Source organism: Hipposideros armiger, unplaced genomic scaffold (genome assembly GCF_001890085.2).
Source record: "Hipposideros armiger isolate ML-2016 unplaced genomic scaffold, ASM189008v1 scaffold_318, whole genome shotgun sequence".
NCBI classification, from domain to species: Eukaryota; Metazoa; Chordata; class Mammalia; order Chiroptera; family Hipposideridae; genus Hipposideros; species Hipposideros armiger.
This window is the reverse complement of record NW_017731668.1, coordinates 838,152-856,626: the sequence shown is the minus strand read 5'-3', so window position 1 is coordinate 856,626 and position 18,475 is coordinate 838,152. Positions and strand designations below refer to the sequence as shown.

Sequence of the window (18,475 nt, the reverse complement as noted above, 5' to 3'; positions counted from 1 at the left end):
ATCATAATGTAAATATCTGATATGCAGGATGTATTTTCATTGTTACAAATTGAACATAATTAAAGCATAGTGATTAATCACAAAAACAATATGTAATTATATATTGTGAAATATTTATAATTCATGAAGTGTCGTTTTACCTCCAGTACTGCTGCTTTCAACACAGCAACTGCTTTCTACACAGTAGCTGCTCTCTACACATGTGTGACTGGTCCGCATAAGTACATTATGGCGCCAACCCCGTCACATAACACCTGTATTTGTATGGAGTGTATATGATGGGGTTGGCGCGATGATGTCATCACGCCGGGTACTCATATGTAGGTGTATCTGCATGTGGGCGGACCCGGCTGGAGACGGATAGAGGAGCGGTGTCTCGGTTCCTAAGATCATCTAAAATATGTGTTTTCCGATGGTCTTAGGCGACCCCTGTGAAAGGGTCGTTCGACCCCCAAAGGGGTCACGACCCACAGGTTGAGAACCGCTGTTCTAGACAATCCTATTTTGAATTGCTACATAATTATATTTCTATTTTTTTGTCTTGTTCTAGCTGCTTTGTTTCTAATTGCTAGGTTTTCATCAAAGTTATATACTTTTAATTTCTTTGTTGCTTTTTTCTAACTTCTATGAATTGTGGATTAATTAATAGAGTAGAGATACTTTGAGGTAATTGCAATAAAATTATGTCTTCCAAACTGCCAGGTAGGAAAAGGCAACTAGATCAGGAATGACCAGTAAATTTAAGACTATAAATATAGTCTTATTTCTGCACTCTGCTAGTAAGGCACTTCACAAAATGTCTGTGCAGCAGCAATTAGGAGAGCTTAAGTGAGGTTACTCTTTCCATAATAGAGCCAAACTCCTCTGTCCTTTGAATTTCATGTCAAGTAAGTAGGTTAGAGCTACAGGCTTGAGTAGATTTAGATTCACTTTTTTTTTTAAGGTAAGAATATTTCATAGATTTGCAGTTTTCATCATGAATCACACATTGCCTGGTTTTTTGTTTTGTTTTTTATTTTACTTAAGCTAGCTCAGTTCACTTTATTCATTTTGGGGGAAGTCATTAAAAAATTATGTCAAATTTTTACCTAATAAGTTTAGCATTCTTTTTTTTTTGAAGGTTGATGAGTTGATGATTGTTGCCTTAATTTGGGGGATTACTTTGAAATATGGGGCCATTTACTGCCAACATAAAGTTGTAGGAATTTCCGAACTAAGGATGACATTAAAATTTTAAAAATGTGGTATTTTAAAGCCAGTGTTCTTGATATTCTAGATAAAATGGTCTTAAACATCCAGTGCAATCCTTTCAGAGATAAGGGTAAGGGAGATGCCCTGCCCAGCTTTCAACTGGCAAACTTAGGACAAGAATTCTCTGAACATAATTTTATTGTTCTTAGGAAAATTAGGTGACCTCTGGTGGTAAAAATAGCATCTTCAATTTTCAAAAGTGTGTTTAAAGGGAGTTTACTTGTTAGTGCCCATAATTTTTTATTTTGAGAGTTTTCTTTATACAAATAATGAAGTTTTAATTATTTTTCTCCATTGGTTGCTTTATTACAGACACAAATCCTTATGTCTGTATTTCCTCCTCTCCTACAGGAGATTGTTGAAAACTTTAAATTTGATTCCTGAAAGGACTCAAGTAAGTAGTATGGTAGTTATTCTTACATATTTGTGACAAGCCAGTAAATTTCAATAATTTAGTGTTATATCTAGTTAAAAACAATATAGTCTTTCGTAGAGTTTATTTTTCTTCCTTTTTAATTACAAAATTTTACTTTTACTTATGTTCTCCTTTAGTTCATTAATTTATATTCATAATTTTTGCCATCGCTTGACACATTATGCTTATTTAATGATTTCAGGACCTTTAAAAACAGTTACTTAGTTTTATAATGGATTGTAGGATGTATAAAACATTATGCAGTGGAAATACTCACCCTGCTCTATACCCCAGCCGCCCAGCTCAGCAGAGAGGCAGGCACTGTGACAGTCTCTTGCTTATACTCCCAGAAGTAGTCTGTGCAGATGCATATCTATTTATACCCTACCTTTTTATTTTCCAAAAGTGACGCCATACTCTGCATATTAATTTGCTCTTTACTCTTTTTTATTTAGCAGTGTATCTTAGCAGTCTTTCTATATTGTTACGTATGGGTTTACTTTTCTTTGAAATGGTTTACTCAATACTCCTTTATGTGAATGTACAACACTTTATTTAATCTAAACCCTCCCAAAGGACATTTTAGGTTGCCTTCAGTTTTTACTGTGCACATGTGCAACTATACGTAGAAGTAGAATTGCCACGTCAAAGTGTGTGCATTTAACATTTTTAATAGATATTGCCTAATTGTTCCCAGTACTAAATTATACTTCCCTCATTAATGTATTAGGATGTTGTTTTTTATTCTTGTCAAAGCAGTTTTTTGCAGACCTTTGGGTGAAAATTAGTACTTCATTATAGTTTTAGTTTTTATCTTTATTTTGAAGAAAGTTGAGCATCTTTTCAAAAGATTGAGCCATTGTATTTCCTTTTTTATGAACTGTCTTCATATCGTATATCCATTTTTCTTTTGGGTTGTTGATTTTTTTTACCTGTGATATAATTTCAATTTGTTGCTGTTACTATTTCTCTGTGCTGTATCTTAAGTAGGATAAAACCTAACTTACTCTTTAGACTGAAACCTTTGGTAGGTTCAGTAAAGGTGGGACCCTCTTAATATTAACAAACTCTTTAACTTTTAAACTTCCATCAATTCTTGTACCTAATAGACGAGTTACTTTGAAATAACATTGTTAATGATATCTGATTGTAGACTTAGAATTCAGGTTGATTTTTGCATACTGTTGAAAGCTAATTTATAACTTAAAGAAATTAAGATTTACCTAGGTATCTTTGGTTAGTTGATTTCGTTTTTTGTGTCTATAATAGAAAATATAGGTTTGTTTTTACAGAGGAAAATTAAGATTGTTTGTACTATGATAATGTCAAAAAATACTGTTCTTATCTTCCAGCCTTTATTTTTTCCTTAGCCTCCATTAACTTAAACTGTTAGAATTCTATACTGCCAAAACGGGTTGGCTATCCTTTACCTTATCCCCTTAGTATTACATCAGAAAGAGCACCAGAAATCTTTTGACATGTATTTTCTGAAATATTTTCCCTCTTCACAGATCTGTGGCCTATGCATCTGGACTTGTTGCCCTGTTTTCTGTGTGCAAAACAGTCCTAACTTAGTAGCTAGCTGTCCCATTTTCAGTTCTTGCTCATGACCATCCTTCTACGTGTCAGGATGGTTCACAGTTCTTAGCTCAGAACATGCTGCATGATTACTTCACTGTCTCCTGGCTCTGCCCTGTTAATCATTTGTCATCTACTCTAGGAGTTGTCAAGCTCCTGCCTGTGGGCCTCTGCCTGTTTTTGTACATAAAATTTTATTGGAACATGGCCACGCCATACATTTATATACATTGCCAATTCTGCTTTCATATTATAACAGCAGGATTGAGTAGTTGTGACAGAGACCTGTGACCTGCAAGCCCAGAAACATTTCTCTGGTCATTTACAAAAAAGTTTGCCCACCCCTGATCTACTTACTGTCTCGCCATTTCATATAAATGGCCTTCTGGGCTGTTTCCTGCACCCTGTTCTCGTCTTCTCTCTTGATGGCCTTGCTTACCTTGTCTTCTGCCTGTTCACAGATTCCATTTCAGCTGGACTCTTTAATGCACTACATTAGCCTCTAACCAGAATGTGTCATTCTCAAAATAGGAAGCCTCTCTGCATCCCAGACATAAAAATGCTGACAGAGCTTTTAATTTCAAACCTTACAACGGTACCTTTGCATTGAAATATATTTATAGGATTAAAAACAAAATCAAGAATGGTTTGTTTCAGGGTTTGTTGAGTGTGTTTTTTACAGGATTATTTACTTAACACTGTTTTTCAGTTAAAATCACTGTTGAACATAATCGAGAACATAAAGGTGTAAGCTCGAAGAATGTAGAAAAGCAAAAAACGAATGTTATCCAAACCATCCCCCAGGAAGGAGGAGTATCTTTGCTGATCAGCCTTTTAAGCTATTCACTAAGATGAAACTTTTCTAAATTTTACTCTATGAGAATGAAGAAATATTTGTGGTCTTGTGGGTCTTTCTCCGTAATTGATAGGAATAAGCTCTTTGAAGCTTTGGATAGCCTTGAAAATCGAAAGAAGGTGGGGCTTTCTAGTATATTTTTTTAAAGAAAACTTCAAAATTATTTGGAGGAAGAATTGCCTTAATCATTCTTTTCCCCCCTTAGTCACTTACATTTTTTTTCCTTAAATGTCTGGAAAATATTTTTGTTGGAAAGTAATAATTTACTTTTTCCTTATCTTCTCTATTACTTCCTAATAACATAAAAAACCCACATAATTCTCTGGTTTCTTTTTTATCCTGTAGTGGCTTACAGAAGAGATGAGATGTGGTCTGAGGGACGATATGACTATGAAAGGCTTTCAAGAGAACGGGGACCTCCGCGAAGTCACCCCAGTGTGAGTTGCTTCTCCATGCACAGAACGACCCAAAACCTAGAGTCTAGAGGATTGGGGTGCACCAAGCCCACGCCTCGTCACAAAATCCACAAGTGCCCAAAATTGACCATTCTAGGTTGAAATATAGCTAGATCGAGATGATCTTTTAAAAGTTAAATGTTTGAAAGTAAAAGCCAACTTTTTATTTATGTAGAAAATCCATATTTTATATTTCTTATTAAAATTTTTTAAATGGAGAGTTTATATTGAATTTAATTTGGGAAGAAAATTTTAGGTTTGATAAAGGTCAGACCATCAATTAACAAAGAGGTATTTGAGCACCTGTTCCTATTATTGGCTGTCACCTATTTTTTGGTATTCCTAAAAACATTTGCAAATTGGACAGATGAAATTCTAAAGTAGGGGCCGCTCAGGGGCAGGTAGGCAGCCTCTGGTATGCTGTCCTGCTGCTTGTCTCTTTGTGGCTCTGGGAACCGGGAATTTTGAATCTGGTCTTTTCTCAAGGAGCTTGCTGTTTTGCTTATCACTCTATTCCCAGCACTATATCTAGTACCTGGCACATAGTAGGAGCTCAGTGTTTGTTAAATGAATATATGCACTCTCTCCCCAAAATCCTCTATAGAGACCCAAGGGAGGGTTTGGAGAAGGTAAAGAAGCTGTCACTCTTAAACTTTTGCACAGGCCCATTCATTCTGAGTATCAGGACTGTGTTTGTGGTCATGGCATATGGGTATATTATGGATTCATTATACACCATCAAAGGGGAACAAATACTGGTTTATGTATTGTTTTTTTTACTTATATATTGTAAGTAAATAGCCCACTTAGATAGGTGATGTTATCTTCAAGGTTGTCATTTGGCCTAGGTTATAGCTTTGTTTGGGATTGATCTAAAATGACTTAAGATGGAAAAAGTGAAAACACCTGCCATATTTTTGAATGAGCAGACTTAATTATTACTGTATGTCACTTATTTTCAGCTAAATTTACATTTATGTTTCTAATCAAAAATCTCAATTTTTAAATTTTTTTCAACTTGATAAAATTATTTGATACTTTACCTAGAACACCAAACAAGTGATGTAGATAAACATGATATAGGATTAATGCAAGGATGGGCAAAGGGATGACTTTAAGAAAAAAAATGATTTTTTAGGACCTCACCTGCCCAAGGATATATCCCATTAGAAATTTGTTTTTCAAAGATAGTTAAAAGAATTTCCTGCATGGTTATGCCATCAATTGGATATACAGTTGGGTTTGTTTCAGTTTGTGTTCAATTTTGGGGGATTGCCTTTTTTCTAATTAGTTTTTTTAATTTAACACATTTACATGGTTCCAAATTATAAAATAAGGTACATTCAGAGAGGGAATAACTTATACTTTAAATGGTAATTTATTGTAATTATACATTTAGTGCTTGCTTACTATAAGTGGGGGTTATATATAAATTTCCTAACCTTCAAAATAATACTTAGTGTTGAATGGTACAACATTCATGGAACCCAGCAGAATATTTTAGAAACCATAAAATGTAGGCATGGATTTATATAGAGAAATATAATATCAGACAGTGGGAAATACTCATGATGAAATGGGCAAAGTTATGATAGAAAACCTTTATTACACCATTCTGCGGTACATATGCATGCTGTGTCATCATAGAACACATTGCAGTGGAACTTAGCTAATAAGACTGGAAGCACGGAGTCCTGCCAGGAGGCTATTGCTAGGCAAGGGAGCTGGTTTAAACAAGCTGAGGAAGAGTTTGTTTTAAGATGGGATAATCAGTAATATCAATGTCAATAAGAAGGGCCCTCCAGATATCTAGTTAGGTCATTGTTTGTGTGAGAATGAATTTGAGAAGTTCATGTCTTATAGCCTTTGTTTTTCTCTGAAGTAAGAGATGGCAAGATCATCTACTCAGAACTGAGGAGTTGGAGGGGCATTTGAGGCCAACATTGAAGTTTTGGAGTAGCCATTGTAGGCATATCCTGACCAGGGATGTTTAAAAAGACTTGCTGAGCGCCGGTAAGTCTGTGCACCACAAACTTGAGGGGCCCAAGTCTTCAGGCTTGTGTGCTTTATTACCTAAGTAGCCCAGTTTAGGAGTGGGGAAAGCAAGTTGTATCAATTTAAGATTGCAAGATGAGTCGTGGACCCAGGGAAATAAGGATATTGAAGGTCCTGACCCAGATAATTTTTGAGGTAATGTATTGTGTGATATGGACTGTTTAAGAAAGGGAGTAAGGCTGTGTGAGAAGGATAATGGATTGGAAGAAGTGAAGGTGGAGGGACAGGAAAGACTTAGTGAGCTTGAAGACCAGGGTGTGACGGAAAGATAGGCGATTGGTATTTTGGAGTGTAAAGTTTCCAAGTTCTGGGTGATTGAAGTTCAGTGTATGGTGGTGAGAATAGAGGGTGGTGAAGGTAATGTGAGATCAAGAAAACTTTGAGGCTAGATTTTTGGATCCGTGATTTAGATTAGAGGCTCCAATCCTTGCTGTACATTAAAATCACCCAGGGAGCTCTTAAATACTGATGTATGGGCTGCATCCCAGATAATTAAGTCATAATCATCTGCAGGTGGGATCTGGACATCAGTGTTGTATAAAAGTTCGTCAGGACAGCCAGTTAGCTCAGTTGGTTAGAGCACAGGGCACAGTGCTCATAATACCAAGGTTGCTGGTTCGATTTCCACATAGGCCACTGAGATGCTCCCTCCACAACTAGATTGAAACAACTACTTGACTTGGAGCTGATGGGTCCTGGAGAAACACAGTTTCCCAATTTAAAAAAAAGGATATATTAAAAAAAAAAGTTCCTCAGGTGATTCTTACATGTAGAGTTAAGAAATGCAGATTGTAGATGGACACTGAAGTCACTGATGATGACAGATGAGGTGAAGGTAATAGGTGATATAAGTCCTTAATGAATGAGGATATTGTAATAAAATTTAAACAAACCCAAACATTTTCATTCTGTGCCATATTTGTGTGAGTAAATATGAAACAGAGGCTCTTTTCCTTTGTAAAATAATTTCAACAGCACTAAGCAGATAGAAATGTTTTATATTACAGTTGCCCTTGAAATTGGACTGGCTGTACTCAACTGTCTAACTGCCTAAAGGGAAATCTCACTTAAGTTCTCTGGCTACTTGGTTTCTCCTAGAGATGGAGGAACCTAGATTGACTTTCTCCTTCTGAGAGCACAGAACATGCCCAGACCTTGTACAGGTTCATTCCCCTTCATTTTGTTCTTTTAATTCCGTTAGATTGGTCTCGCCTTCCCTCCAGTCAACCTCTCCTAGTTTATAAATCCTTGTGCACTCCCACATTCCCGCCTCCTCAAGACTCAGATACATTTTTTTTCTTGTGAACTAGGCCTTATTTTGGTTAGTTATTTAAATCCTTCCCTTCCTCTCAACATATTATGTCCCTTTGATAGTTCTTGGAAATTAGACCTTTGCCTTCTGTGTTACACCTTCCATTTTAGTTCAATAAAGGATAGGCATAGGTTCTTAAGATTTTTGTGTCGTGGGTCTCTTTAAAAGTCTGGGGAAGCATATGGCTCACTCCTCAGAATAGCATTTTTAAAACTATAAAACAAAATACACAGAATTAAAGCAGACTACTTCTACTTGAATATAATTATTAATCTATTAAAAACCAAATTTGTGCTGTAGTAATACATACTTCTGTAGCAGGTCATTAAATATCAAGAGTTAGTGGTGGGGGTTTCATGGCCATATTTCAAAGTAGTGATTAATGTAAGTGATATTTCAAGATATCTGCAATAGAAGTAACATATAAAAATATCTCTGATTTCTGTTAGTGATGAAGCCACAGATACTGCTATTACTGTTGTGTTTGTTGCCTATATTTAGGTGAAAAAGTAATTTTATATTCACATCTGATTTCATAGACTCACTGAATCCTTGGGTTAAAGTGTTTGATAAGTGACACTAAAACTAGAAATGTAAATCAATAAAGTTATAATTTATAATTTTGGATCTAATAAAAACGTAACTATTAAAAGCTTTCAAATATTTGCTTCAAAGCAGAAATCACCTAATGTTATTTTTAAAACTACTGTATGTTGGTATATCCTACATACCAACAGAATGTTCACAAGCTGCATTATTCATAAGAATTCCAAAATTGCAACAATCTGAATGTCCAGCAGCAGAGCAGATAGTTGTGCAGTCCTACAGCAATGGGAATGAAAGGACCATTGCCAAAGGCAACAATATGTGTGAACCTCACAGACATAACACTGAAAGAAATAAGAGCATACCTTGTATGTCTTCTTTTATATACAGTTTCAAAACAGGTAAAACTAGCCAGGAATGTGGTTACTTTTGGGAGACAGAGATAGTGACTGGGAGAAAGCAAGGAATGCTTTTGCCTTGCTAGAAATGTTCAGTTTCTTGACTGGGATAATGATTAACGAGTGATTAACTTGTGGAATTTATCCAGAAGTACATTTATGATTTGTATACCTTTTTGTATGTATGTCATACCTAAATAAAAATTTCACTTAAACTTTTGAAAAGGCATATCATTTTTTTTCTAAATATACAACTTTAGTAAATTCTTTAGAACATGAGAACCCACTATTATTAGTGCCTGGGATAGAAAAAGGTAGTGTTCTATTTATTTTTATATTTGGGTTCTGTTCTCTAACAGAAAAGTGATTTTACTGCATTTCTCTCTTTTTTTTCTCCTTCTTTTTCCTTTGGCTCATTCACTCCCAATTCTGATATATCAGAAATATATTTGAGGAACTGTTGGATATGACATAAAGTGTGACATGAAGGGGAGACTTGAGAAGATACCTACTATACTACTATGACCTCATTAATAAAAGAGGCTATTTTGTGAGCTTCTAGCTTTGATGAACTTGGAAAGGCAATTGAACACTCATATATTTTGGTGCCCATATTAAATCACACTAAATTTGAGTATTGGAAAGCTTATCCTTAATGTACAACTTGACAAATGTAGCAGTCATTATTTTAGGACTTTATAGCACTTTAAAAATTACTTCTGCATCAATAATAAGTTACCTTTGTAAGGTGTTTTCACAGAATTTTTTATTTGGTTTTAAATTTGGGTAGATAGGAAATAAAGCCCAAAGAGGTCCATGCACTACAGGGACTCTGCATGTAGCGTACACATTCTATTGAGGGGAGATTTTTATGGCAGAACACCTACATTTAATGTCTAGATGTCTGTAAGGCCCTTCTTTTTGAAGGCATACTTTCTACTTTTGTAATTTCTATGAGCTTGATTATCTGATTTCTTAGGCTTTATCAAATTTTGTGACAGAATAGCTTTTAGATAACCAGTCAACTTCCAGTTTGAGAGTCTATCTTGTTAGCTTGATGAACAGATAGGTACTATGGAACATTTTAATGAAGTTGCAACATAAACTGTTCATTTTCCATGGGCTTATTTTAGAATGGAGGACAAGTTTTAGTCTCAGAATTTTTACGGGTTGTAAAGTTTGCAAATTAGGATCAAAACATTCAGCAGCATATACTCTGGGCATTGTAGTAAAATTGGGGCTGAAGCGGTCCTATCTGCTTCTACCTGCCTTTTTTTGGTCCTTTAGCAAACACATGTTAAGTAAAAGATTTTCTAATCTTAGCAGTGGGAATTGTAAAGATTGTGGGTAGTGATGTCAGCAACAGTTTCTTTTTTCTATCACATTCAGTTAATTTTGAGTTATGTAATTAGGCTTTATAACTAAGTAGTTATGTAACAGTATTTTCGTGGGTTAGTTGAATGTTTCTACAATTCTTGTCATTGGTTATTTCTTTCTCCTAGAGAGTTTAGCCAATCAAAACTAAATTCTTTAGTGAATTCAGAACATGATTTTGTTATTTTCTGAGGCTGTATAGGAAATATATGAAACATACCTGTTCCTTATATTTTAAAATGCAAATGTACCCAAAATGTAATCCAGAAATCTGTCTTTTATCTAACTTGAAATAGTCAAGTCTACTTAGTTTAGCAATTCAATTCTATATATACCTTGTATACTACTGTTTAAAATATGTGGAAATGTTCCTTTTCTTCCCACTCTTGTTTCATAGAACATGTATTTTAAATGTTCCTGTGCATATCTTAATTCCTATTCTCTGTATGCCCTACATTTTTATTATTTTATATAATCACTTTTCATTTAAGTTTATGTAGGCATTATGAAAGTTTTCAAACATACAGCAAAATTGAAAGAATTTTATAGTGATATAAATATTTTATATCCAAATACTCACCACTTAGATTTAACTATTAACATTTTACTGAACTTGCTTTATCATCTATTTATCCTTCCATCTGTCCTTTATGTGAGGGATCAGAGTAAAGAAACCTCAAGCTTACGAAAGCCAAAGTTACCAGCTTATGTAATAGGAATTTTTAGTTAGGTATGGTTTGTTTGGTACTTTTCCAGTAAAAAGCATGTGATGCCAAAAGTGATATAAAACTGAGATAGCCAAGTAGAATATATATATATTATGTATACTGTGCTTACTATGTGCCAAGTGCTGTTCCAGGTGATGGGGACAGAGCAGGGAATGAGACCAACAAGGCTTCTGCCCATGAGGCTGGCATGTGCACTCTAAGTTGTGTTAGAAAGTAATGACACTGGCTATTTACATGCGCCTTCATACTTAGGTACTTTGCTGGTAGGTTAGTGTGTTTTCGTTGTTTTTGACTTTATAATGACAAAAATTAAGTATATGAAAGTAGACAAAATAATATAATGAACTTCCCATGGACAGATCCTTCAAGTGACAGTTATGAACTCATCATCAGTCTTGTTTTGTCTATGCCTTCACTATTTCCCTCCCTCTCAGATTATTTTGAAGTAAATCCAAGATACCATATTTCTAATGCAAGTAAATATTTCAGTATGTGTCTCTAAAAGATAAGAATGCTCAAAGTGGGGTGCTTATGTATAAAAGTTTTATTTTAAAGAAAATGTTTTTGTGTTAAGATGAGTGCACAATATATTTTAATGACATTGGAAAATAAATGATTTTAAAGAAACAGTAATCCTCATAGTTTTTAGCCTAATAATGAGGTTAAACATTAGCATGGAAATTTTGACGTAGGTTTATGTATTAAATTAAAACCATCAAACTTGGTGCTTTTAGTTACCAAAATGAAAGCATTTCTCATAACAGGTAGTTAATTAAGTTGGAATTTATAGTAAATTAAGAAATAATTGCTTATTTTGTAACAAAGCAAGCACCATTTCAGATTTTAAAATTGTCAAGCTAATTTGATGTCTCTTAATCTGATCAGATTTTCATTAGCATAAACACAATCCTTATTTCAGAAACTCAGAAGACCTTGTGGTAGTAATTGCCTCACCCCTAAGATGATGACAAATATGAAAGTGTAAATTTCATACAAGTATAACTTTTCAAAAAAATATTTAAGTTCATATGCAAATTTTTGCTTTCTCCATCCTGTCAGAGTAGATAAATGATTAAGTAAAATAGGTTTGATAATTGTGTTTTTTTTTGTTGTTTTTTTTTAAAGATTTTTTTTTTATTGGGGAATTGGGGGGATGGGAACAGTGCTGGGGAATTGGGGGAAGGGAAACAGACAAGTTGCTGTCGTTTTGCTCTTCAGTCTAGTTGTGGAGGACGTTGCTTCACTAGCCCAAGTTGGCACCATCATTGCACTCTTCCCTGGAGAGGCAGATCAGTCGCCGGGTTCTGGACGGCCGCTCACGGTGGCTGCTGGCCGCTCATGCTGGCTGCTGGCTATACACGGTAGCCCATGGCAACCCACTGCAGCAGGGGCTGCAGCCTACACCGTAGCTGGCGACTCACGGCAGCCCAGCTCCAGGTTGAGCTGTTGTTCAGCATCTTAGCTGTAGAGGGCAGTGTCACTGGCCCTCATATGTGGGCTCGTAGAGGGCAGTGTCACTGGCCCTCATATGTGGGCTCATAGAGGGCAGTGTCAGTGGCCCTCATATGTGGGATCCGAACCGGGGTCCTCTGGCGTCCCAAGCCAGTTCTTAACCATTGCGCCACTCGGCCGGCCCAATAATTGTGTTTTTAATGAGCTACATAATACATTTTATTTTTGGTCTGACTGCTCATACCATTAATACTAACTTTGGGGGAGCAAATCTGATAGATTCTACACATATTTTTGGAAATTCTAGTAACATACACAGAAAATTTATAATGGTATAAATATGCATCAGTTGTATTAGTTTGATCTACTCTGATCTTTTTAATTAATAGTGATATTATAGATATTTCATAATGAACAGAAGCGGGGCCGGCGGAGTGGCTCAGTTGGTTAAGAGCATGAACTCGGAGCAGCAGCATCGCCGGTTCCATTCCCACATGGGCCAGTGAGCTGCGCCCGAGCTGAGCTGCCGCTGAGCTGCTCAACTGGTGAGGTCACGTGCTCCTAACAACAAGGTTGCCACATGGGATGGTGGGCTATGCCCACCCGCAACAAAATTGAACATGGCACCTTGAGTTGAGCTGCTCCGAGCTGCCGACGGGCGGCTGGATGGTGACTGGATTTGGAGCTGAGCTAGCTCTGCCCTCCACAACTAAGATTGAAGGACGGCAACTTGGCTGTTCCCCTTCCCAAATTCCTCAATAAAATCTTAAAAAAATAATAATAATGAACAGAAGCAATGAAAATTGATTTCTTTGAGGTAAATTGAGATTTTACATCCAAACTCAAGGTTTAAAATGCCCTCATTTTAAATAATAGACACATTTTAATTTCATTGAGTTCATTTTTTAGTTAATTGAAAATGATCCTCTTATCCTTAAAAACCTTTTAAGATATACTTTATAAGTTATAGTTTTTATTTTTGGTTTGTATGTAATGGTGCCATTGTTTTTTAAGCTATTTTTAAAATGGAGGTTCCAAGCATATCAATACCTGAAGCCTTGTGTAGTTTTTTTAACATGTTTATAGCTCAATGTAAGATTTATACAAGAATTTCAAATAGTGATTGAATTTCCATTCAGGTCTGGAATTGCAGGTAATATAAAATACGGCTTGAACTTTCTCAATAATATAAGCTTTTGGAAGAGGAATTTTGAAATGTTTGCCCTTGTCATGGATTTTATTGGAAAGAAAAAGAAATCTGTTACTAGTATATCTGGGTAAGACACAAACTATCTGAAAATACAGTCTTGCTTTGTCACAACTCCTACAGTCATCTTCATTTCCTGAAATCTTTTCATATAATCAGGGAGTCTTTAAGATTAGATGCCCACAGAGCAGAAATGGTATAATGTGCTTATACTTAAACACTTATTTTCTACACAAGAGCTGTCACTAGGAGGTTTTTTTTCATTTATTATTGTTTGGTAAAAATAGTTTGTTAACTATATAGCTAAATGTGATTTGAGTTTTAGTTCATTGACAGTTTTACCATATAAAATTTTAAATCCTAAAATAGCTTTCAAGTAACTGGGGGAGTTGAACAAAGGAACAGCCTGCTTGGTAAAGTAAGAAGCTCTCTTTTTATTCATAGAAGTGTTTAGATAACACACTCATTCCACCATCCCTCTAAGCATGTATTACAAACATTGTGGAATGGAATTTTATGGTTTCTTGGAAATGGAGAAATCAGTGATTCTCCTTCTATAATAAATTTTGAATTAAAGTTTTTAAGTAACAAATTTTGAATTAGAAAATGCTATAAATTCTGATGTGGCTAATTTTGGCTTAATGCCTTTTTTTTTTAGAAGCTCAGTAATTGCTTAAATTTAATTGAAATCTCTGAAAGATAGTGTTTAGAAGAGTCAGTAAATTTATTTGTGTGCTATATGTTATATAAACATAAAATATATCTTACAATTTAATATCTAACATACTAAAGAAGGAAACCACCCTATTATCCCCATGGAAAATAGTTAAGTAGATAATTTCAGCTGTCAAGTAGATATGAACTATTGATTTTATTTTTTCCCAGCACATTGACAGATTTCCTACCCATTGGGAAGTTTTAATAGGATGTAATAATTTATTAACTGAATAGTTTATTATTTATTAATGCTAAGAAGTAATTTAAGGAAATACACTTTGAGGAATTTAGTGTTTGTTTCACTTAGACTTGCAAAAGTAGCAATCAAAATAACATTTTTTTGAGCACTTAGTTTATGCTACTGTGCTAAATGCTTTACAATCGTTTTTTGTTTAGCCCTCAAAATAACCCCATGAGGTACGTGTTAGTATTAATCTCATTTCACAGGTAATGAAACTGAGGCTCAGTATGGTAAAATATACAGCTTTGACTGTTGGGCTTTATGTTTTGGTTTTTTATTTCGTTATGTTAGTTGACTCATATTGATCATGTCTTATACCTTGACAGCTTGCCAGCTTCTTTCACGTATAACTCATCTGGTATTGATAGAAAGTTAGCACGAGTTCTCAAGACCAGCTCATTTATAGATATGTGCTCTGTATCTCTCTAGTTCTTACTGTTGATCATCATTTTTGTTCTGTTACTTCACAGCAGCTACTCATCTAAATCAAGTGTTGTTCTCCTTTTGTCCAATTTCCCAAGCCCCACATTAACATAATACTTTGAAAATTTGTACAAATTTTATATTGAGTTTTATTTTGCTTCCAAACCGATGAAGTCTGACTCACCTCTGTCTAGGGCTGTGGAGAAATAGCAAAATGTTTCCTCATAATCTCCCCATCTCAGTATTACCTCCCTATTTGCTGTTGCTTATGTGTAAAAATCTTGTACTACTTCTGAACAGTATACTTCAACAGTAGACCAAAGATGTGGGCTATCTTAAATGATTTTCTAAAATTTCTAGACAACTAGGCTTAGAGCTACTGTAACACTCTTTCTGTAGTTTATTTTTTATTAAAACAATAATATTGTTATCTTTTCTTTTACTTATGATTGGTTTTCTGCATTACTTCATGATATTTTAGTAAACACCTGGCTTTCTTCATTGAACAATTTTATTTCCTTTAATCCATGTGAAGACCTTACTATTAGTTATAGTCATGTTATTTCATGAATGCATTTTTGTTTGTTTATACATTTACTCTCTTTGATTAAGGATAAGAACTCCTGTGCTTTAAAAAAAAAAAAACAACTTTCCAAAACCAAGTAGAGAAATCAGTGATTTTTATATATTTCTTTTTGTCTGTTTTAGGATGGCTACCATAGAGTAGTTAATATTGTGCCAAAGAAACCACCACTCCTAGACAGACCTGGTGAAGGAAGCTACAATAGATATTGCAGTCATGTTGCTTACCGAGACTATGACGAGGGCCGCAGTTTTTCTCATGATCGAAGAAGTGGTCCACCTCACAGAGGAGTATGTAAATTTCCCCCATGTACTAATTGTTATTTTTTCATAAGTTTAAGAATTATGTAATTTTTGAAATTTATGTGACTGGCCATTAAGGCAGTTAAATAAATACTTCCTGCTTGATGCTCTGTTGAAATGCCTACTGGAGCTGTCAAATGGGAACTGGTAGTCAAGAATTTTGGGGTGCTGGACAGAGTGAATAAGCACTCTGGATAGCTCTATCTAAATGACATTAATTTATTCCCAAATTGGCAGGGATTTGCTGAAGCAGTTAAAGGTAATCTATTTATTGCCTTGGTACTCAGTAAGTGATAAGCAGGTGGTTACCATCTCTTACTGATGTGCCCACTTGTAATTATTTTGATTATTTTTGTCATGATGAAATGCTGTGGACAAGGTTGGGTTAAGGTTGTTGAGACTTCATTTCATTTTTGTTATTAAAGCCTACTTACTTAGATTAGAAAGCACTCAAAACATTGCCTGCCCTATAGTAAGCCCTTATGACATGTTAGCTACTATCATTACTATTGCTATTATATTATTTTCTCTTGATCATCTTTAATAATCTAAAAGTATGTATTTAATGTTGCAGTAATTTGTCATTGAACTTGATTGAAACTATTCCTTGATTCAATTCCTTTGACCTAGCTTGCATTTTTACAACATTCCTCTGCTAGGCCATTTTCCTACATTTTCTCTTTTTACCCCTTCCCTAGTATATAATATTGTCATTGACAATGCATATTCAAGCATTATTTAACATAACATTTGACCTCACATAAGCTGTTGGAATTAGTTTTCATACTTTACCTTTGAAGATATGGAAGTAAGGTGATTTACTGAGGGTGGGTATGTGTGGGTGTCCAGATCTCTTACTACTATATCATGATGACCTTGACAATCCTATAGTGGTAATGAGACTATTCAGTGTTTTCTTGTGTTTGTTTTTAAAGTTTGGGGTGTTACAGCTTCCTTCTCATAGATTTAATTTTTATTTTGCTTAATTTTTAAACGTCATACTGTTCCTTCAGGAAGATGGATTCAGTGTTGAGAAGTAAGCATTGTGCATTATCCCTATTCTAAAAATATTGGATTTTGCCATCAGAGCTCCTCTTACAGGTTGTCTCAGGAAGAAATAATTTGGCCTTTGCATAAAGTTGTTATCTGTGAAAACCCTGTGGCCCTTTAGTGTAGAGAGGAATTTTGGATTCATTGGACCGATTGTATTTGAATCCTCACAGACATGATTTTTTTCCTAAAGCCTTGTGGCATAAAAGTTCCTCAACAGGGGCCGGCCGAGTGGCTCAGTTGGTTAAGAGCTCGCACAAGAGTGTGAGCTCTGAGCAACAGTGGTTCAATGCCCAGCCCGAGCTGAGTTGCCGCTGAGCTGCCAACAGGTAGCAGGATGGCTCAGCTAAAGGAAAAAAAAAAAAATTTATATTTTTATAAATTGTGTTTGTTCATACTGTATACAACATTTTCTCTTTAAAACCCATTTGGTATCCTTAGGACTCTTCATGACACTAATTCTTAACTAGAGTTCAGTTCTATAAAGCAATTTTCTTATTATAGCTGTTGATATTTTTCTTTTGTTTATTTATATTTAGTGTTTGAAGGAAAATGAATGTATTTTACTTATGTAAGAGTAGGCTATGCGATGCTAAAGAGGGAGATGAAAATAGTATTTATTTTAGCTGAATCAGTGTTTGATTGTAAGTAAGTCACATGTTATATTGTTCTGTATATAATTTTAAAGTAATTGGGTATGGATTAATGTGTAGTTCCTTGTTATGCCCCTTTTCAAATGTGTCTGTCTTAGAAGACAAAATGTGCTTGCTGTCTTCGATTAATTTTCAACGTAGTGCCACATTTTGCTCTAATACAGCTTATCAGTAAGTGATGGTTTCTTATATTGTTTCCAATTAAGGTTTTTAATGGGAGGTAAGGTGAGAAAAAAAACTTGAATGAGAAAAGGGGGAAAGCAGCTAATTCTTCATTGAGCTTAAACCTGAAAATTGGTGAGAGAACTTGCCATGTGAAGAATAAGATGAAAGGTCAAAAAATGTATGCTGGATTAAATTTAAATCAAGTCTTTGTTCTTTAACAGCCCTTAGCTTTTGTTATGTTAGAGTATGTGTCTTTGGCAATAAGGCTGTTAGAGCCTACCAAAGAAATAATTAAAGCATTTTCATAGAGATAAATGGTACAAACTACAGGTTCCTGTTTACTATTAATAAATTAGTGTTGAAATGCATGATTTATATCTGTTTTATTTTATGCCTTTTAAACTCCGAGAAATTTAGAATGGTATTTTTGCCCTTATATTATTTTGGCCTTAGAGACTAGTTTCCAGTAGTATGGTTCAATATATACTACTTGACCAAAATAATGTAATCAAATATCTAATTATGTTTTTTAATATTTTACAGGATGAACCTAGCTATAAGTGGACAAGAGATGATCATTCTACAAGTCGTCAGCCTGAATACAGGTAAAAAGATGAAAATAATAATGTAACTGCTTTGCTACTTGACTCGCTGGGACATCTGATGTTAAAATCTAACATCAAGGCACATAGATGAGATATTTTTATTAGGATT

General features: G+C 34.9%; 1 protein-coding gene across 9 annotated transcripts in view; it reads left to right on the top strand.

Moving 5' to 3' along the window:
- Positions 1 to 18,475, top strand: part of PPHLN1 (periphilin 1) — a 134,584-nt gene that overhangs the window by 11,826 nt on the left and 104,283 nt on the right. For 4 of the 9 annotated variants that reach the window (XM_019660429.1, XM_019660428.1, XM_019660424.1 and 1 more), the window contains 3 exons: positions 4,446 to 4,537; positions 15,717 to 15,881; positions 18,305 to 18,366. In XM_019660429.1, coding sequence (XP_019515974.1) covers positions 4,466 to 4,537; positions 15,717 to 15,881; positions 18,305 to 18,366 — 299 coding nt within the window. In that variant the 5' untranslated portion in view covers positions 4,446 to 4,465. Of the gene's footprint in view, positions 1 to 1,602; positions 1,646 to 4,445; positions 4,538 to 15,716; positions 15,882 to 18,304; positions 18,367 to 18,475 lie in introns of all 9 variants that reach the window. The other 5 variants (XM_019660425.1, XM_019660426.1, XM_019660433.1 and 2 more) reach the window with 3 other exon arrangements.